Source organism: Staurois parvus, unplaced genomic scaffold (genome assembly GCF_062004578.1).
Source record: "Staurois parvus isolate SC_StPar_1 unplaced genomic scaffold, SC_StPar_1.0 ptg001801l, whole genome shotgun sequence".
NCBI classification, from domain to species: Eukaryota; Metazoa; Chordata; class Amphibia; order Anura; family Ranidae; genus Staurois; species Staurois parvus.
The window spans coordinates 14,708-36,865 of NW_028319597.1; the positions used below are offsets into that span (position 1 = coordinate 14,708).

Genomic DNA, 22,158 nt, shown 5'->3' on the forward strand with positions numbered 1-22,158 from the left:
CCATCCTTCACCTTCTATCCTTCACCTTCCATCATTCACCTTCCACCCTTCACCTTCTATCCTTCACCTTCCATCCTTCACCTTCCACCCTTCACCTTCCAACCTTCACCTTCCACCCTTCACCTTCCATCCTTCACCTTCTATCCTTCACCCTTCACCTTCCACTCTTCACCTTCCACCCTTCACCTTCCACCCTTCACCTTCTATCCTTCACCTTCTATCCTTCACCCTGCACCTTCCATCCTTCACCTTCCACCCTTCACCTTCCACCCTTCACCTTCCACCCTTCACCTTCTATCCTTCACCTTCTATCCTTCACCTTCCACCCTTCACCTTCCATCCTGCACCTTGCTCTTCTTGTCCTCTGAGAGCTGTTCATGTGGTCAGGAGGGGCTCTTCCATTCCCACCAGGAATCGTTCAGGAAGGTGCTGCGTGTTCCTCTGCAAATCACCTGTGTGCAGCGCGGTGCGATTTGAACCCATTCATTTTGGATCACACTCAGTGCATGATAGGCTGTGGCGGAGCATACGCTGGGTGGAAGCTCATGCTTGGACCCCCGCTATCCTTTAACCACCACCCGTCCAAATCACTGAAACCAAACTGGAAACCGCAGTCACATGACACAATGGATCTCAAGCCTTTTCTTTCTCAACTGGACTGCAGAGTTGGAGAGTCTTCTTCAGGCGGCCCCTGGGTGACTTGGCCCCCATATTAGTGATCATGTGGGGGGCTCCTCGTGGTATGATTACATTGGTGGCATGTCCGCAGCACAGTGCCGGATCTCATTCAAAGTTTTATAAACTTCCCATGTGGTATCCTAAGCGGGGGGTTCGTTTTTGATCAATGTATTTTGTATTCCCGTAGAATGACAGCTTTGCTGTTTACAAGTGGATTTTGATCTTCTCCTGACCGACGAATATTCCTCATTATCTGCTGGAGGTGGGTGTGATTTTGTGTTTCCTTTGAGCCTAGATCAGACATTCTTGCTGCAACGCCCCGTTTTTCCATCCAGATATGATTGACGTGTCCTATATACTTGGCATGGGCCGTCTGGGAGTGTGTTGGTATCATCAACCGGTCATTGCTGGGAAGCCTTTCATTTATTGCTTTGTTGTTTGTTGATTTTTTTGTGTGGTTATATATTGATTTTATGTTTTTGGTCCTATTTTTGCTTTATTGTAGGAATTTGTGTTTTGTTTTCCCTGAAGAAGAGGGCATTGTCCCGTGAAACGCGTTGAACTATCAACAAAGTGCTTATTCTTGGTTCTAAGCGGAAGCTACGTATCTACATGTCTACTGACATCTATAATGTGATCATTGTCTGGGTGTCGCAATATCAACTAAGTACCAGTCTATGAGTCCAGGCTGGAGCCATGCAGTATTCTGTCTATTACACTGTTCAACAGGTAAAAAGTTTTGGGCATAAAATTAGCTAATCTTACATAATTTTGGGGTGCTGAAAACGAAAATGACCCTAAAAAATGTTGATTGGCTCTAGTTTCCATGATATATTCACCCATCTAATGACGTAAGCCATTCGAAATTATGATGCAACTTCAGCTGCATATTGCGCAATTGATACTGGTGACCAATAGAAAATGTCATGTATACTGAGATGATGCAATAGTAGCCTTTAATTGCATCACTTCACTGCATAAAAGCTGCAGTATCTGTAGCTGATTGGAGTTCGTCTTTACATTTCGTTTTCTGCTTATATAGGCTACTCAGTAATGCCTCGAACTTGTGTGAATAAAGCAGATCATTTCTGCTATATCTGCGGTGAAATAACTTTTATCTCACAAAAAAGGAGGATAACAGGAATGATTAAGAAAGCCTACAACTTGTATTTTGGCTGCAAGATAGGAGACCAGGACAAGAGCTGGGCACCACATATATGCTGCAATTCTTGTGGGACGGCACTGGAGCAATGGTTGAATGGAAAAAAGGCATCTATGCCTTTCGCTGTGCCAATGATTTGGAGAGAGCCAACAGATCATGTTAGTAATTGTTACTTTTGTATGGTGCCTCCAATTGTAAAAGGGCTAAATAAGAAGAAAAAGTTATCTGTGCACTATCCAAATATTCCATCGGCAATACGTCCAGTTCCTCATGGAGAGGGGCTACCAATTCCTAAAGCACCAGAATCCTTCGTGGTTGAGTCAAGTGAGGAAGAACCTGAAGCGTGTAGTCACGTGCAGTTGTAAGAGATAGCCCTTTCCTCGAATACAAGAGAAAAGCCAAGAGAAGCAAAACCGACACAAACTGAAGACAAAACTAGTGAGAATCCGAAGTATTAAAACGATTCAACTTAGCTTATGGCTATCATTTGTCTTGGTAATCCTATGCAATATATTCTGCCATTTAGGCTTTGTTATGTAGTCAATATCACTTGCTTTATATTTGTGGAAAGACATCTATCTATAGAATTATTGTGCATTATGTAGTCATTACGCCTATAGTAGAAAACTTTCCGTTTACAGAAAAACTAGAGCCAATTGACAAATTTCATTGTTATATTTGAACTCAGAATGTGAAATTCATTAAGAAATGGATCCTTTTGTTTCCAAAACTGGCAAAAAATAAAAATTTGTTGAACAGTGTTATCACTTGATGTGACACCAACCATCTAGGTGTCATTAATCATTAGCCTTGATGTTCTAAGGTTAGCTGCTGGTCGTTTGTAGCTGATGCCCGTGGCACCTCCATTGCGTCTAGGACATCAGTAGCAATTACTGGGCCTTTTTTGTATGATTCTCTATGTATGTGTTTGACGGTCACGTTCCACCTCTTGGTGGTTTTTTAACCAAATAAAAGGAGTTCAATTTTATTAATTGTTTCACATATTTTTGTACAACGTTGATTTATATGGTTTGGTACCCTAAAAGCCCCGTTAGTTTTTCTTGGTTAGAGTCCCATCTAATACAATTTTCATTAGGGGTGTGGTACCAGTAATATGGGTGTGGTGTGGTACCAGTAATATGGGTGTGGTACCAGTACAATGGGTGTGGTACCAGTAATATGGGTGTGGTGTGTTACCATTAATATGGGTGTGGTGTGTTACCATTAATATGGGTGTGGTGTGTTACCAGTAATATGGGTGTGGTGTGTTACCATTAATATGGGTGTGGTGTGTTACCATTAATATGGGTGTGGTGTGTTACCAGTAATATGGGTGTGGTACCAGTAAAATGGGTTGGTACCAGTAAAATGGGTGTGGTACCAGTAATATGGGTGTGGTATCAGTAATATGGGTGTGGTACCAGTAATATGGGTGTGGTACCAGTAGTATGGGTGTGGCATCAGTAATATGGGTGTGGTACCAGTAATATGGGTGTGGTATCAGTAATATGGGCATGGTACCAGTAATATGGGTGTGGCATCAGTAATATGGGTGTGGTACCAGTAATATGGGTGTGGTACCAGTAATATGGGTGTGGTACCAGTAATATGGGTGTGGTATCAGCAATATGGGTGTGGTACCAGTGATATGGGTGTGGTATCAGTAATATGGGCATGGTACCAGTAAAATAGGTGTGGTACCAGTGAAAAAAAAGGGTGTGGTAGCAATAAAATCTGCCCACGAGGTTATGGAGAGTTATTTTGTCTCCATCTCCCACTCCCTATATATTTGTAGGATCTTCATACTTTGTCCTGGAGACATCGAACGCTCACAGTAAAGATATTTGTCTTCTACATTTCAGAACTGGAAGAGTGGGTTTATTTCAGGGGGAATGAAGAATTCACCTTTCAGAGACGGGAACACAAATGGTGGAAGTTCTGGGGGGGGGGGAATAAAACGTATCAGGAGGAACTTCAGGAACTTCACATGTCCAGTCTGGAGGAGAGAAGGGAAGGAGGACATGACTGGAACCTTTACATACATGAAGGGGGTGAAGACGGTTCAGGAGGGCGGGATTTTCAACACGAGACCAAAACCCCGAGGAGCCGACCTCCAACCGACTGGAGGAAAGTTCACAACTCACCTCAGAAAGTATTATTGTACTGAAAGAGTAGTTGGTGTCGGGAATACACTCCCAGCCAGGGGTGGACTGACAACTCATGGGGCCCCCGGGCAATAGGGGATCATGGGGCCCCTGTGCCCTTGCCCAAACTCAAAAAAGCCTATGAAAAAGGTACCAAGGGGCATCTCATGGGGCCCCCTACTGACCCCGGGCCCTCGGGCAGTGCCTGAGTTTCCAAATGGTCAGCCTGCCCCTGCTCCCTGCAGAGGGAGGGAGACAGTCAGCAGTAAATATCTTCAGACATGCGGGGGGCAAACATCCATCTATACTCAGATAAAAAGTTAACAAAACAAAAAACACAAAAATAACAAACATAAAGAAAGAAAACTAAACCCACAGAAAACAACCCCCTCCCCCCCCCCCAAAAAAAAATAAATAAGGCGGACTCAACGGAGCACTCGGTCTTTTTTCTGCTGTGACTTTTCTATGTTTCTCTATGAGCCGACTCCAGTCATTGGTCATAGGAGTTCCTTGGAAGCCATCCATGACAACATACGGGCCAGTCGTGATTGTTTGCCCATCTGAGTTACTGTTTAGTGTCCACAAAACACATTGCAGATGGAATTCATGGCCGATATAACAAAGACAGAGGAGGTCCTGTATAGGAGGCGACCAATGGAAGGAGCCCCCTATGGAGTCCGTCATGTTTTCTTCGTGGTGATCATTAATGATGGGTTGCGGTGGGTGGGATCCCGCGGACGCCGACTTGTTTGTTTGCTCATCTGAGTTCATTCCACTTTGCTGTTTATTTTACATTTCACAATATTGATGACAGGAATTGTTGGCTCTGATCTCCAGGACAGAGGAGGCAGAAGACAGAAGGACGACTCGTGGAGGTGAACATGGGATCGCTTTTATTTCTGCTGATTGTATGTCTTTGCTGGACGCAAGGAAATGCGGCATATAACTGCACCGCCTGTGAGAAAAGGAAATGCCCCCCATATGTTACCCCCTGTCCAGGGCACAGAGCTATCGATCCGTGTGGGTGCTGCGAGCATTGTGCTAAGCAGGCGTCTGACCCATGTGGAGGGCCAGACTGGGAGATGGGCTACTGTGACCGGGGCCTAAAGTGTGCCAACATCACCGGGACGGAGCTGGTGGAGATCCCCAATATGGGGATATGTAAAGGTAAGTCCATATCATACAACACATGTGTCCAGGGTAAGAGGGTCACCCCCAACCACATGTGTCCAGGGTAAAAGGGTCACATCCAACCACATGTGTCCAGGGTAAAAGGGTCACATCCAACCATAGGTGTCCAGGGTAAGAGGGTCACACCCAACCACATGTGTCCAGGGTAAAAGGGTCACATCCAACCATAGGTGTCCAGGGTAAGAGGGTCATCCCCAACCACATGTGTCCTGGGTAAGAGGGTCAACCCCAACCACAGGTGTCCAGGGTAAGAGGGTCACATCCAACCATAGGTGTCCAGGGTAAGAGGGTCACACCCAACCACATGTGTCCAGGGTAAAAGGGTCATCCCCAACAACATGTGTCCAGGGTAAGAGGGTCATCCCCAACCACATGTGTCCAGGATAAGAGGGTCACACCCAACCATAGGTGTCCAGGGTAAGAGGGTCACACCCAACCACATGTGTCCAGGGTAAAAGGGTCATCCCCAACAACATGTGTCCAGGGTAAGAGGGTCATCCCCAACCACATGTGTCCAGGATAAGAGGGTCACACCCAACCATAGGTGTCCAGGGTAAGAGGGTCACACCCAACCACATGTGTCCAGGGTAAAAGGGTCATCCCCAACAACATGTGTCCAGGGTAAGAGGGTCATCCCCAACCATAGGTGTCCAGGGTAAGAGGGCCATCCCCAACCACATGTGTCCAGGGTAAGAGGGTCATCCCCAACCACATGTGTCCAGGGTAAAAGGGTCATCCCCAACCACATGTGTCCAGGGTAAGAGGGTCACCCCCAACCACATGTGTCCAGGGTAAGAGGGTCACCCCCAACAACATGTGTCCAGGGTAAGAGGGTCACACCCAACCACATGTGTCCAGGGTAAAAGGGTCAACCCCAACAACATGTGTCCAGGATAAGAGGGTCATCCCCAACCACATGTGTCCAGGGTAAAAGGGTCATCCCCAACCACATGTGTCCAGGGTAAAAGGGTCATCCCCAACAACATGTATCCAGGGTAAGAGGGTCACCCCCAACCACATGTGTCCAGGGTAAGAGGGTCATCCCCAACCACATGTGTCCTGGGTAAGAGGGTCAACCCCAACCACAGGTGTCCAGGGTAAGAGGGTCATCCCCAGCCACATGTGTCCAGGGTAAGAGGGTCACCCCCAAACACATGTGTCCAGGGTAAGAGGGTCATCCCAAAACACATGTGTCCAGGGTAAGAGGGTCACCCCCAAACACATGTGTCCAGGGTAAGAGGGTCATCCCCAAACACATGTGTCCAGGGTAAGAGGGTCATCCCCAAACACATGTGTCCAGGGTAAGAGGGTCATCCCCAAACACATGTGTCCAGGGTAAGAGGGTCATCCCCAAACACATGTGTCCAGGGTAAGAGGGTCATCCCCAAACACATGTGTCCAGGGTAAGAGGGTCACCCCCAACCACATGTGTTCAGGGTAAGAGGGTCACCCCCAACCACATGTGTCCAGGGTAAAAGGGTCATCCCCAACCACATGTGTCCAAGGTAAGAGAGTCATCCCCAACCACGTGTCCAAAGTAAGTGGGTCACCCCCAACCACATGTGTCCAGGGTAAGAGGGTCACCCCCAACCACATTGGGAGAGGCTCTGGAGATGTCCTGGAGACAAGCGTGGGAGGAGGTGACAAGGGAGCTAGAGAGCAGAAGGTCTTGGGAGGAATGAAGAGAACGATTAGGTTTATATTTGAGACCAGGATGGTGATGTAGTTGGAGGCCGAGTTGTGGATGTCTTCGTAAGTTGTTGTATTCTGAATGTTATTCCTTGGCTGGGAGGAAGCCAGTGGAGGGATTAGCAGATGGAGGACACTGAATGGAGGCCAGTGGAAGGATTGGCAGAGAGGGGTGGAGGACACTGAATGGAGGCCAGTGGAGGGATTGGCAGAGAGGGGTGGAGGACACTGAATGGAGGCCAGTGGAGGGATTAGCAGATGGAGGACACTGAATGGAGGCCAGTGGAGGGATTAGCAGATGGAGGACACTGAATGGAGGCCAGTGGAGGGATTGGCAGAGAGGGGTGGAGGACACTGAATGGAGGTCAGTGGAGGGATTGGCAGAGAGGGTTGGAGGACACTGAATAGAGGCCAGTGGAGGGATTGGCAGAGAGGGGTGGAGGATACTGAATGGAGGCCAGTGGAGGGATTGGCAGAGAGGGGTCGAGGACACTGAATGGAGGCCAGTGGAAAGATTGGCAGGGACTGGTGAAGGACACTGAATGGAGGCCAGTGGAGGGATTGGCAGAGAGGGGTGGAGGATACTGAATGGAGGCCAGTGGAGGGATTGGCAGAGAGGGGTCGAGGACACTGAATGGAGGCCAGTGGAAAGATTGGCAGGGACTGGTGGAGGACACTGAATGGAGGCCAGTGGAGGGATTGGCAGTGAGGAATGGAGGACACTGAATGGAAGCCAGTGGAGGGATTAACAAAGAGGGGTGTAGGACACTGAATGGAGAGCAGTGGAGGGATTGGCAGAGAGGGGTGGAGGACATCTGAATGGAGGCCAGTGGAGGGATTGGCAGAGAAGGGTGGAGGCCAGTGAATGGAGGCCAGTGAAGGGATTGGCAGAGAGGGGTGGAGGACACTGAATGGAGGCCAGTGGAGGGATTGACAGAGAGGTTTGGAGGACACTGAATGGAGGCCAGTGGAGGGATTAGCAGGGAGGGGTGGAGGACACTGAATGGAGGTTAGTTGAGGGATTGGCAGAGAGGGGTGTAGGACACTGAATGGAGGCCAGTGGAGGGATTGGCAGAGAAGGGTGGAGGCCAGTGAATGGAGGCCAGTGGAGGGATTGGCAGAGAGGGATGGAGGACATTGAGTGGAGGCCAGTGGAGGGATTGGCAGAGAGGGGTGGAGGACACTGAATGGAGGCCAGTGGAGGGATTGGCAGAGAGGAGTGGAGGACACTGAGTGGAGGCCAGTGGAGGGATTAGCAGAGAGGGGTGGAGGACACTGAATGGAGGCCAGTGGAGGGATTAGCAGAGAGGGGTGGAGGACACTGAACGGTTGGATAAGGTGGATGAGCATGGCGGCAGCATTCATTATGGACTGGATGGGGGATGGCCTATGCCAATGTTAGCCAATGAGGAGAGAGTTGCAGTAGTTGAGCAGAGAGATGAATTAGGATCTTTGTGGTGTCATTGGCTAGGAAGGGGCGTATTCTAAAGATGTTGCGGAGGTTGAGGCGGAAAGCTTTGGATAGTGATTGGATGTGGGACTGAAAGGAGAGCTAGGAGTCTAGGATAACACCTAGCACCTTGGCATGGGGGATGGGTCAATAGTTGTGGTCTTGATGGAGGAGTCAGAGGAAGAAGCAAGTGGGGGGATAATATGAGCTCGGTTTTGGATAGATTGTGGTCTGATATGTCGGTCAGTAAATTAGTGATGTGTGAGGAGACTGATGGGGTGACCCGAGAGGTAGAGAGATAGATTTGGGTGTTGTCAGCATAGAAATGATATTGGAAGCCGTTGGAGGCTATCAGCTGACCCAAGGAGTAGGTGTAGATGGAGGATAGAAGAGGTCTAAGAACAGAACCTTGGGGACCCCGACTGAGAAAGGAAGAGGAAGCAGAATTGTGATTGACACTGAAGGTGCGGTAGGGTAGGTAGGAGGAGAACCAGCAAGGAGTACAGTAATGGAGGTCAATGGAGTGGAGTTTTGGGAGGAGGAGGGAGTGGTCAGCCATCTCAAAGGCAGCAGAAAGGTCCAGGAGTAGGAGTACGGAAAAGCATCCAATGGATTTAGCCGTTATAGATCGTTTGTGAGTCTAAGGAGAGCAGTTTCTGTGTTGAATCCAGACTTAAGAAGGTTATTCTTGGTGAGGAAGCTGCTCAGTTGGTTGGAGACGAGGCGTTTAAGGAGTTTGGAGGAAAAGAGGAGCAAAGAGATGGGGTGGAGGTTAGGTTTGGTGGGGTTCACTGAGGGCTTTTTAAGTATGGGGTGACTAGTGCATGTTTTAGAGGGTTGGGGAAGGTGCCAGAAGAGAGGGAGAGAATGAAGATGTGAGTTATAGAGTGTAGGATGGAGCCTGAGGGTGACCGCAGTATTTGAGAGGGAACAGGGTCCAGGGGACAGGTGGTTAGGTGGGTGTTAGAAAAAGGTTTAGCAAACTCGTCCATTGAGTTGAATGAGGAAAGTGTTCGATGTACCTGTACACGTGGGGTGTTAAGTAGGGGGATATCTGTAGAGTGGAGATCTCATCACAAATTGTATCAATCTTATATATGAAGTGATTGGTGATCTCCTGGGCAGCGAGTGAGTTGGTGGGTGGAGGCCGTGGAGGACGAAGTGGAGATGAAAGTAAAGATGGCGAGGACTGGAAGAGAAGGTGGTAATGAGAGTGATAAAATCGGTCTGCTGGGCAGTGTGGAGGCAGGAATTTTATTTTTGGAGGGCAGATTTCTATTGGTTGATGTCTTGCTAGGACTTATGAAATATAAATAGGACTACCCTGTTCAACTTGCCAGCCAACCCCAGTCTAGTAATGGCCATTATCAGCCAGGAACATGGATAGGTATCACTTATCAAAAAGGGGGATAAGAAAGCCGGTTCAATCTGCCAGCCAGTCAGCCAACTATCGAAAACCAGATTATCCCGTCTAAGAACATGCGTTTAAAAACGGGTTTCGTTAGCACACATTTGCAAATACATCCGTGAGCCACAGAGCCACGTCAGAGCACCCTGAGTATCTGTGGTCCTGACTCTATAAATCTTGGGAGTCCTCATAGTAGAGGCACATGCATTTAATGGATGCATGTCCTATTTATATTTCCCATGCGATGCCCGTCCATGTTCACTGCCGAAAAAGCCAGTTATAGACCTGGGTCGGTGACCAGTTTTTTGTATGTAATTTTTGAGGTTTGTTGGTGCATTGGACACCCTGGCGACCATTGTGGGTGCATTGGACACCCTGGCGACCATTGTGGGTGCATTGGACACCCTGGCCGCCATTGTGGGTGCATTGGACACCCTGGCCGCCATTGTGGGCGCATTGGACACCCTGGCCGCCATTGTGGGCGCATTGGACACCCTGGACGCCATTGTGGGCGCATTGGACACCCTGGACACCATTGTGGGCGCATTGGACACCCTGGCCGCCATTGTGGGCGCATTGGACACCCTGGACGCCATTGTGGGCACATTGGACACCCTGGCCGCCATTGTGGGCGCATTGGACACCCTGGCCGCCATTGTGCTATATGCTGGGTGTCCGGTGCCTCTACTATGAGGACTCTCAAGATTTATAGAGTTAGGACCACAGAATATCGGGGTGCTGTGACGTGGCTCTGTGGCTTACGGATGTATTTGCAAATGTGTGCTAACTGAACCCGTTTTTAAACGCATGTTCTTAGACGGCATAATTAGGTTTTTGATAGTTGGCTAACTGGCTGGCAGATTGAACCGGCTTTCTTATCCCCCTTTTTGATAAGTGATACCTATCCATGTTCCTGGCTGATAATGGCCATTACTAGACTGGGGTTGGCTGGCAAGTTGAACAGGGTAGTCCTATTTATATTTCCCATGTGATGCCCGTCCATGTTCACTGCTGAAAAAGCCCGTTATAGACCTGGGACGGTGACCAGTTTTTTGTATTTTGCTTGCTAGGACTTAGTCTTACTTCCCAGGCACCCATGAGAGGGGCTACATTTTGTGAGACTTCTGGTGACATCTGTTTGCCATGGTTGTGGGGGTTGGGGCCTGATTGTGTGTGTAGTGAGGAGGGCGAGCTTGTCCAGGGCGGAGGAAATGGATGGATAGTAGACAGAAGTGGCTGGATCGGGGCAGGGTAGGGTGGAGATTTTGTCATAGAGGTGGTTAGTAGAAGAGTGGAGAAGAGAAGGTTTCCAGGGATAGCTGTCAGGTGGATGAAGGGAGAGGAGGTGCAACTAATAACGTGGTGATCAGAGGGTTGGAGAGCTTGCATGGAGTGGGAGAGGATTGTTGGAGAGCTTGCATGGAGTGGGAGAGGATTGTTGGAGAGCTTGCATGGAGTGGGAGAGGATTGTTGGAGAGCTTGCATGGAGTGGGAGAGGATTGTTGGAGAGCTTGCATGGAGTGGGAGAGGATTGTTGGAGAGCTTGCATGGAGTGGGAGAGGATTGTTGAAGAGCTTGCATGGAGAGGATTGTTGGAGAGCTTGCATGGAGTGGGAGAGGATTGTTGGAGAGTTTGCATGGAGTGCATAGGCAGGAGAATACAAGGGGTGAAGGTGTTGCCATCAGAGTGAGTAGAAGCATCTGTCCTTCGTGTGTCCATTGCTTCAGGTCCAAGGAGGAGGTTAGACTGAGAAGTTTAGAAGTAGCAGGAGTATTGGTATTGCCAGGGATGTTGATGTCACCAACAATGATTGTGGGGATTTCAGAAGAAAGAAGTAGGGTAGCCAGGCAGAGAAGCCATCAAGGAAGCTTGATACCGGTCCAGGGGCCCGCAGATCACAGCAATTCTTAAACAAACTGGAGAAAACAGACAAATACAATGTGTCTCAAATGAGGAGAGGGTCAGAGAGAGAGGTCGGTGAAATATCGATTCCCACGCCACTTTCCTTTCATCCATGAGGCAGGGGGAGTCAGCCCAGAGAAGGCCACCATGGGAGAGGGAAGCAGGAGCAGGAGAAGCAGAGTCAGATTCATGACACCAGGTTTCAGTAACAGTAGGTAGATTAAAGGAGCTGTTGGTAATGAAGAGGTTGCGGAGAGAGGCGAGTTTGTTGCAGACAGAGCAAGCATTCCAGAGGGTGCAAGAGAAGGGGAGGCTGGTATTTGGAAGGAGAGAAATGGAAAGTAAATTGTGTGGATTGCAGCTGCTGCTAGAGGACTTGGGGTGATGGGAGCATTGGGCAGAATTGAGGCCTGATGGAGGCCCAGGGTTTTCAGATATATCTCCAGAAGGGTGAGGGAGGTAATATGGGGGTGTGATTATATGCGGGTGCAGAATTAGGCGCGACTCTGGGCTCTGTGGTGATCTCTTACAAAGCCAGTGGCTCCCTCTCCTCCAGGTCTCTGGGATCTCCTAATGGCAGTGGCCTCTGAGTGAGTCCCATTCTGATATGTGAGCTCCGGATGTCTCCAACACAGCAGTCCCCCAACCAGCTCCCCTCACACGAGACTTTGGGAGCCCAGGCTTCTCCTTTTCCTCCCCTCCCCTGGCACACGGTCCACCAGCCTGCTGGTCAGAGTGACCACACACCAGGGGCAGACTGACCATTTGGAAACTCGGGCACTGCCCGAGGGCCCGGGGTCAGTAGGGGGCCCCATGAGATGCCCCTGGTACCTTTTTCATAGGCTTTTTTTGAGTTTGGGCAAGGACACAGGGGCCCCATGATCCCCTATTGCCCAGGGGCCCCATGAGTTATCAGTCTGCCCCTGTCCAGGTGTCACCTCCTTCCAGAGGAAGCTCTGTCCCTTTCAGATGCTAATTGGTGACCATCTGCCTCTGACTGAATTCTGAACACATCTTATTAAGTGTTCCTGCATGGCGACCACTTCCTGTTATCTCACATATATATTCGGATTATTACAGCCAAATTTACCCCCCTAACTCCTCCCACAGTTCTTACACTCCATAGACAGTAATATACCGAAACGTGCGGATTGTTCCCGATTGGTGGGCTATTACTTTGTGGAACGTTTCGCCGAATGCTTCACGAAATATCGGCGTTTTTGTGGTGAAATTGGTCCCATAGGAATGAATGGCAGAATGTTCAAAACTAGAGTCTGAGCTGACAAAAGATAGAGTGTGAGCTGAAAAAAAATAAAAAAATCAAGACATGATTCCTGAACTGCCATCACTCCCTCATTGTCCCGCCCACCTACACAAATCTTATATCAAAACGTTCAGCTATCCCGGCTGCCACTAAACATGTCCACGGCTAAGCCATAGTCCTGATAGTTTTCACAATAGGACCATTTGTTTGCAACTCACGCCGCCCATTGACATTCATTGAAACTCCACTCTAGCCACCTCAAATTTGAAGGGCAATTTCTAAACTGTGACTGTGCCTTCATTTTTAATATTTCAGAGACATGCTATGCAGCAAAATGTAGGTCTGGGTCTTGTGATTCTCACAATATAAAGTTCTTCACTGTAGGATTTAAAATGTTTAAACTACAACCGTTTGAAGATGGCAACCGCCAGTGAAGTGAGCAAGTTGGAGCTGTTTGTTTTTAACCGCTCTTCTCTGCCCTTGCTATAGAGTGAGTTGCCATAGGAACCCAGGTGTGTGAGCAGGCAGCAGAGTGACAAGCCACTCCCCCCAGTTACTCCGCCCAGTTACTCCGCCCACTCCAGTTGTAGACTACTGCTGCAGGGAAAAACACTTCACACAATTTCCCCAGAAATTGGAGCTTTTCTAGTTATTATTATTATAGAGGATTTATATGGCGGCAGAAGGTTCGCTCAGCTGTACATTATAGTGGGGACAGAACATGAGACAAGACAGTAACAATACAATACACGAGGGGGGCGAGGGCCCTGATCCTGGGAGCTTACAATCTAGGAGGGAGGGGTAGAGGTACAGGAGGAAGTGGCTGTGGGGGATGGAGTGGTGGGAGGAGTGGAGGAGATCGGCTGTTAGGTGAGGGTGGGGTAGGCTTCCCTGAAGAGACGGGTTTTCAGGGTGCGCCTACAGGAGAGGAGAGCAGGTGATAGTCTGATGGATTGAGGTAGGGAGTTCCAGAGGATGGGGAAGGCCTGGAGAAGTCCTGGAGGCGGGCATGGGAGGAGGAGACCAGGGAACTGGAGAGTAGGAGGTCCTGTGATGAGCGGAGAGTACGGTTTGGGTGGTAGATGGATACCAGGTCGGAGATGTAGTTCGGGGCAGTATGGTGGACAGATTTGTACCTTAATTTTAGCATTTTGAATTTTATCTGTTGGGCAGTCGGAAGCCAGTGGAGGGATTGGCACGATCAATATCCCCCCCAGGCTGATCGATTGGCTGTCACATACACAATACAATGTCATCTTCTTTGTCTTCAAAACAGCAATCCCAGGAGAACGATACACAGCATACATGGAAGACGATGACGAGAACTGCCCCGAGCAAACCGGCTGTTACCGGGTGATGGGAACGTGTGACTGTCCCACCAAACGTAGCTGTATCCTCGACTTCGATCTGGACAAGTACATCCCTCTGTTCTGCGACCGCCAATACGATGACCGTAAGGACATTTCCAGCACTCACCAAATGTCCCACTTCTTCCATCTCCATCAATGTCCCCAAATGTCCCACTTCTTCCATCTCCATCAATGTCCCCAAATGTCCCACTTCTTCCATCTCCATCAATGTCCCCAAATGTCCCACTTCTTCCACCTCCATCAATGTCCCCAAATGTCCCACTTCTTCCATCTCCATCAATGTCCCCAAATGTCCCACTTCTTCCATCTTCATCAATGTCACCAAATGTCAAACACAAATGAAAAAAACAATCGAATTTTTCAGAATCATTCCAAATACTACAGATAAAACATTCGATTCATACAGATAAAACATTTGATTCATACAGATAAAACATTCGATTCATACAGTTTTCTTGGGATAGCCCGGAGGGAGTCTTTATGAACCAGCACAGATCGCAGCGCCCCATGATGGAGTCCAGAAAGACACTTAGCAGCCTTCAGATTCAGATATTCGTTTTTATCGAACATGCCGGACCGATGTTATAGGTAATAAAGATTTCTTCCTTTTCCCCGAAGCCCGCTATGAGCACATGTTCGAGTATCGCTGTACCCGGAGCGGCTGTGACATGGAGGGTGACGAATGTGTCTGTGGCACCGACGGATGTGATCGAAGCTTTCAGTTCCCAAACAAAGAAAAATGTTACAAATCGCTCAGTAAGTAGGCAATGTCTGTGTATATATTATGTATATTATGTGTATTATGTGTATTATGTGTATTATGTGTATTATGTGTATATATTATGTATATGGTGTCCAATGGAAGGAGCACCAACCTCCTCACACGCTCTTTGGAAGATCATTTGTTGTGTTCCTTCTGTTACATCTTCATCTCCATGGCAATCAGCTGGATGAGGATAAATGGGGATGTTCTCGAGGTTGATCAGAGCGGAGCGATCGGAGAACAGAAGCTCTCAATAGGTCTCATTCCATCACATGACCCAAGCCCTGCTCCATAGATGCCATGGTGTTCATTCCCTGCACTGATGGTGGCCAACAAGCCTGGAACAGCAGTATGTAGTCTGAAATCAATGTCTCCATAACATTCGATGGTATCAGTGATATTCGGCAGGATTTATCCATGGGGTGTGTCCTGCAATGACGAATATTCCTCCTATCTCCGGGATATGTGATGGGAGGAGACATGGGAATACCTTCCTATCTATGAAGGCTTTGCTGAGCTACACGGATCAGAGGAGGCTTCTTGGTTCCCTTTGTCCTCCATAACATGTCGGTTCAAATGTGCTATTATTATATGGGCGGTCCTAGAGTAACACCCCAGTCCTACACGATGCAAAGAATTCAATGCCAATCCAAGGGAATCTGGTGACTGTGTTGTCTCGGGGAAGGAGAGAAGATATGTTCCCTCATATCTAGAAGTACAGCCAACGAGATTGTGGGAAGGTGAGTTACAGAGGGTGAGGGGGAGGGGTGTCTGACATGGGAAAAATGATCATATATATATATACAGCTCTTCTAGTTTTAGATTTTTACTTAAAGAACAGAAGTTCAGAGATTGAGATCTAAAGACCAAAATCCAAGCAATTCCCTGAAATAGAAGAGGTATTATACCCCCCTCTCCGGTGTCCCGTGTCTCCTACCTCCCCTCCGTTCCCTGTAATAGAAGAGGTATTATACCCCCCTCTCCGGTGTCCCGTGTCTCCTCCCCTCCGTTCCCTGTAATAGAAGAGGTATTATACCCCCCTCTCCGGTGTCCCGTGTCTCCTACCCCCCCCCCCTCCGTTCCCTGTAATAGAAGAGGTATTATACCCCCCTCTCCGGGTTCCGTGTCTCCTACCTCCCCTCCGTTCCCTGTAATAGAAGAGGTATTATACCCCCCTCTCCGGTGTCCCGTGTCTCCTCCCCTCCGTTCCCTGTAATAGAAGAGGTATTATACCCCCCTCTCTGGTGTCCCGTGTCTCCTACCCCCCCCCTCCGTTCCCTGTAATAGAAGAGGTATTATACCCCCCTCTCCGGGTTCCGTGTCTCCTACCTCCCCTCCGTTCCCTGTAATAGAAGAGGTATTATACCCCCCTCTCCGGTGTCCCGTGTCTCCTACCTCCCCTCCGTTCCCTGTAATAGAAGAGGTATTATACCCCCCTCTCCGGTGTCCCGTGTCTCCTACCTCCCCTCCGTTCCCTGTAATAGAGGAGGTATTATACCCCCCTCTCCGGTGTCCCGTGTCTCCTACCTCCCCTCCGTTCCCTGTAATAGAGGAGGTATTATACCCCCCTCTCCGGTGTCCCGTGTCTCCTACCTCCCCTCCAATCCCTGTAATAGAAGAGGTATTATACCCCCCTCTCCGGTGTCCCGTGTCTCCTCCCCTCCGTTCCCTGTAATAGAAGAGGTATTATACCCCCCTCTCTGGTGTCCCGTGTCTCCTACCTCTCCTCCGTTCTCTGTAATAGAAGAGGTATTATACCCCCCTCTCCGGTGTCCCGTGTCTCCTACCCCCCCTCCGTTCCCTGTAATAGAAGAGGTATTATACCCCCCTCTCTGGTGTCCCGTGTCTCCTACCTCTCCTCCGTTCTCTGTAATAGAAGAGGTATTATACCCCCCTCTCCGGTGTCCCGTGTCTCCTACCTCCCCTCCGTTCCCTGTAATAGAAGAGGTATTATACCCCCCTCTCCGGTGTCCCGTGTCTCCTACCTCCCCTCCGTTCCCTGTAATAGAGGAGGTATTATACCCCCCTCTCCGGTGTCCCGTGTCTCCTACCTCCCCTCCGTTCCCTGTAATAGAGGAGGTATTATACCCCCCTCTCCGGTGTCCCGTGTCTCCTACCTCCCCTCCAATCCCTGTAATAGAAGAGGTATTATACCCCCCTCTCCGGTGTCCCGTGTCTCCTCCCCTCCGTTCCCTGTAATAGAAGAGGTATTATACCCCCCTCTCTGGTGTCCCGTGTCTCCTACCTCTCCTCCGTTCTCTGTAATAGAAGAGGTATTATACCCCCCTCTCCGGTGTCCCGTGTCTCCTACCCCCCCTCCGTTCCCTGTAATAGAAGAGGTATTATACCCCCCTCTCTGGTGTCCCGTGTCTCCTACCTCTCCTCCGTTCTCTGTAATAGAAGAGGTATTATACCCCCCTCTCCGGTGTCCCGTGTCTCCTACCTCCCCTCCGTTCCCTGTAATAGAAGAGGTATTATACCCCCCTCTCCGGTATCCCGTGTCTCCTCCCCTCCGTTCCCTGTAATAGAAGAGGTATTATACCTCCCTCTCCGGTGTCCCGTGTCTCCTACCTCCCCTCCGTTCCCTGTAATAGAAGAGGTATTATACCCCCCTCTCCGGTGTCCCGTGTCTCCTACCTCCCCTCCGTTCCCTGTAATAGAAGAGGTATTATACCCCCCCTCTCCGGTGTCCCGTGTCTCCTACCTCCCCTCCGTTCCTTGTAATAGAAGAGGTATTATACCCCCCTCTCCGGTGTCCCGTGTCTCCTACCCCCCTCCCCTCCGTTCCCTGTAATAGAAGAGGTATTATACCCCCCTCTCTGGTGTCCCGTGTCTCCTACCTCTCCTCCATTCTCTGTAATAGAAGAGGTATTATACCCCCCTCTCCGGTGTCCCGTGTCTCCTACCTCCCCTCCGTTCCCTGTAATAGAAGAGGTATTATACCCCCCTCTCCGGTGTCCCGTGTCTCCTACCTCCCCTCCGTTCCCTGTAATAGAAGAGGTATTATACCCCCCTCTCCCGTGTCTCCTACCCCCCTCCCCTCCGTTCCCTGTAATAGAAGAGGTATTATACCCCCCTCTCTGGTGTCCCGTGTCTCCTACCTCTCCTCCATTCTCTGTAATAGAAGAGGTATTATACCCCCCTCTCCGGTGTCCCGTGTCTCCTACCTCCCCTCCGTTCCCTGTAATAGAAGAGGTATTATACCCCCCTCTCCGGTGTCCCGTGCCTCCTACCTCCCCTCCGTTCCCTGTAATAGAAGAGGTATTATACCCCCCTCTCCGGTGTCCCGTGTCTCCTACCTCCCCTCCGTTCCCTGTAATAGAAGAGGTATTATACCCCCCTCTCCGGTGTCCCGTGCCTCCTACCTCCCCTCCGTTCCCTGTAATAGAAGAGGTATTATACCCCCCTCTCCGGTGTCCCGTGTCTCCTCCCCTCCGTTCCCTGTAATAGAAGAGGTATTATACCCCCCTCTCCGATGTCCCGTGTCTCCTACCTCTCCTCCATTCTCTGTAATAGAAGAGGTATTATACCCCCCTCTCCGGTGTCCCGTGTCTCCTACCTCCCCTCCGTTCCCTGTAATAGAAGAGGTATTATACCCCCCTCTCTGGTGTCCCGTGTCTCCTACCCCCCTCCCCTCCGTTCCCTGTAATAGAAGAGGTATTATACCCCCCTCTCCGGTGTCCCGTGTCTCCTACCTCTCCTCCATTCTCTGTAATAGAAGAGGTATTATACCCCCCTCTCCGGTGTCCCGTGTCTCCTACCCCCCTCCCCTCCGTTCCCTGTAATAGAAGAGGTATTATACCCCCCTCTCCGGTGTCCCGTGTCTCCTCCCCTCCGTTCCCTGTAATAGAAGAGGTATTATACCCCCCTCTCCGGTGTCCCGTGTCTCCTACCTCCCCTCCGTTCCCTGTAATAGAAGAGGTATTATACCCCCCTCTCCGGTGTCCCGTGTCTCCTACCTCCCCTCCGTTCCCTGTAATAGAAGAGGTATTATACCCCCCTCTCCGGTGTCCCGTGTCTCCTCCCCTCCGTTCCCTGTAATAGAAGAGGTATTATACCCCCCTCTCCGGTGTCCCGTGTCTCCTACCTCCCCTCCGTTCCCTGTAATAGAAGAGGTATTATACCCCCCTCTCCGGTGTCCCGTGTCTCCTACCTCCCCTCCGTTCCCTGTAATAGAAGAGGTATTATACCCCCCTCTCCGGTGTCCCGTGTCTCCTACCTCCCCTCCGTTCCCTGTAATAGAAGAGGTATTATACCCCCCTCTCCGGTGTCCCGTGTCTCCTACCTCCCCTCCATTCCCTGTAATAGAAGAGGTATTATACCCCCCTCTCTGGTGTCCCGTGCCTCCTACCTCCCCTCCGTTCCCTGTAATAGAAGAGGTATTATACCCCCCTCTCCGGTGTCCCGTGTCTCCTACCTCCCCTCCGTTCCCTGTAATAGAAGAGGTATTATACCCCCCTCTCTGGTGTCCCGTGCCTCCTACCTCCCCTCCGTTCCCTGTAATAGAAGAGGTATTATACCCCCCTCTCCGGTGTCCCGTGTCTCCTACCTCCCCTCCGTTCCCTGTAATAGAGGAGGTATTATACCCCCCTCTCCGGTGTCCCGTGTCTCCTACCTCCCCTCCGTTCCCTGTAATAGAGGAGGTATTATACCCCCCTCTCCGGTGTCCCGTGCCTCCTACCTCCCCTCCGTTCCCTGTAATAGAAGAGGTATTATACCCCCCTCTCCGGTGTCCCGTGTCTCCTCCCCTCCGTTCCCTGTAATAGAAGAGGTATTATACCCCCCTCTCCCGTGTCCCGTGTCTCCTACCTCCCCTCCGTTCCCTGTAATAGAAGAGGTATTATACCCCCCTCTCCGGTGTCCCGTGTCTCCTACCTCCCCTCCAATCCCTGAGGTATTATACTTTTGCAGCACTCCAGTGTTTGTAAGACTTTTCATATTCAGAAAACTTCTTGGAGTGTCAGAAAGTTGTTTTTCCTGCTGCACTTGGTGGTTCCATCTTCCAACCTCCACTTACCTTCTGGACAACAGCAGTTCCAGATGGAACCACAGTGCCAGGCAAGGACATAGACATCCAGCCCTCCTGGAATCATGGAATCCCAGAGAGAGGTGTAGAGGTGAGTATACGCTGATTTCTTTTGCCAGGAACTATTGTTGCCCATTGGTGCCCAGAGTGATGAGTAATATTTCGGTACCAGCATCCATTTTCTAAGCCCCAGACTGTCCGTGGTCCATCACCCCCAAATGTCATGTTAAACATGTCAGGGGAATTTGTTGACCTTCTTTTAGATTTGACAATTTTTGGAGAAACGTTATCAGATTGGTAACAATGCCTATTATTTTCTTACAGTGGAGCGTCTGTGTGCCAATGTGACTTGTCCAGAGCTGAAAGTACCTACCTGTCCCCGGGACTCGGTGCTCACCAAGCCTCATACCCCCTACGGAAAGTGTTGCCCTACCGTCCCCAGCTACTGTACATGTAACTTTGAACGTTGTGTGAATAGCTGCCCAAATGGGAAAAGAAAGGTCACTATATGGAAGACGAAGGGGGAGCCTGGAGCGTGCTGCGACCTCAACGTATGCTTGCTCTAAACAAATAAATGATTGGAGGTTTGTGGCCAATCATGAAGAGCCGTGATTTCTCCCTTGTCTTGTCTATCTATTGACTTGATGTTGTAACCTCCAATATACTGGGTCGGAGATTGAGATACCAGACACCCGTTTAGACTGTCTAAGGCCTGTGATGTCCATTTTATTACTCCCCGGGTCAGGGGCGGACTGACAACTCATGGGGCCCCCAGCAATAGGGGATCATGGGGCCCCTGTGTCCTTGCCCAAACTCAAAAAAGCCTATGAAAAAGGTACCAGGGGTATCTCATGGGGTCCCCTACTGACCCCGGGCCCTCGGGCAGTGCCCGAGTTTCCAAATGGTCAGTCCGCCCCTGCCCCCGGTACATAACTCTGTTCCCCGGTAAAATAAATACCCGATCAGCTTAGTAACACCTTCGCTTTTCTTTATGGGACATCAGCAAGCTGACAATTGGTGAAGAGAGCCCAGTGAAATTCCTGAATATTTCAGCACGGCTTTCTAGGTCAGTGGCGATCAAGGTCTTCGAGTCAAAAGATAATCCTCAGTCTCTTCATGAAAGCCTACAATGGTGGTTGGATGGGCAGAATCTTCTGAGATAGCAATCACTCTTACCGATCACTTGGATAACACCAGATGATAGCACAGAGATCTGGGGGGAGGAATGTCTAGAGATCTGTGCTCATGGTCCATGGACTTGCAGTGTTTTGGAGCTAAGAGCAGCTCTTAGAGCCCTTCTGGTCCTCAAACAAACAGTCTGGGTGTCTCAGTGTTTTTGAGAATGGACAACATGATGGCTGTTGCATACATCTGGAAACAAGGGGGCACTCACACTCGTTCCCTGGTGAGAGAGGTGGCTCTAATATTGGATTTGGCCCAGTGCAATCTTCTGAATCTTTCTGCTATTTATGTGCCAGGCGGGACAATCTTCAAGCCATTTTCCTATCCTGGATGAACCTGGACAACAGCAGGCAGTCCCTGCTGCCTCACGTATTCCAGGAGCTGGCACCATGGGCTTTTTTTCTGGAGGTGGTCCTCTTCACCTCTCCTTCCAATGCAAAACTCCTGAGGTTCTATACGGTGTTCTTTCACTTCTAGAAGAAGCAGATGCTCTGAGTGTGGAAGGGCCCTTTTGGGCAGCCTATGTCATTCCGACAGTTCCCCTAATCTTAAGGTTTAGAGAAGATTGTTGAGGAAGAAAGTAATGGTGTTGGCAATAATCCCCAATTGGCCAAACTGCCCTTGTTATCCGCTTCTTCTTCACCTGATCACGTTGACTCCTCTGCCCTTACCTGTTGTGACAATCACGACGTCAGACCCCAGCCCTTCTCACCAAACTCGTGACCGAAGGACTAGCCAATCTAAAACCACGATGTCACGTGCGTAACAATGCCATGCCCAGCTGCACCCTGCACAACGATTTTCCAGCTCACTGGACCACAAATCGATGTACCGGCAGCCTGGGAGCGATTGTTACTAGGTCAGGTTAATTGCGCAATTAACCTTTCACACTGCCACCACCTCCTTTTTGTACAGAGAAAGAGGAAAC

General features: G+C 49.7%; 1 protein-coding gene across 1 annotated transcript; it reads left to right on the forward strand.

Annotated features, from left to right (window-relative positions):
• Nucleotides 1–4,812: 4,812 nt before the first annotated feature.
• On the forward strand, nucleotides 4,813–20,655 carry LOC149434231 (cysteine-rich motor neuron 1 protein-like). Its single transcript, XM_089663922.1, has 4 exons — nucleotides 4,813–5,151; nucleotides 14,166–14,342; nucleotides 14,878–15,015; nucleotides 20,373–20,655. Exons 1-4 carry the CDS (start codon nucleotides 4,866–4,868, stop codon nucleotides 20,612–20,614), a joined length of 843 nt encoding a protein of 280 aa, XP_089520048.1. The 5' UTR covers nucleotides 4,813–4,865; the 3' UTR covers nucleotides 20,615–20,655.
• Nucleotides 20,656–22,158: the final 1,503 nt, after the last annotated feature.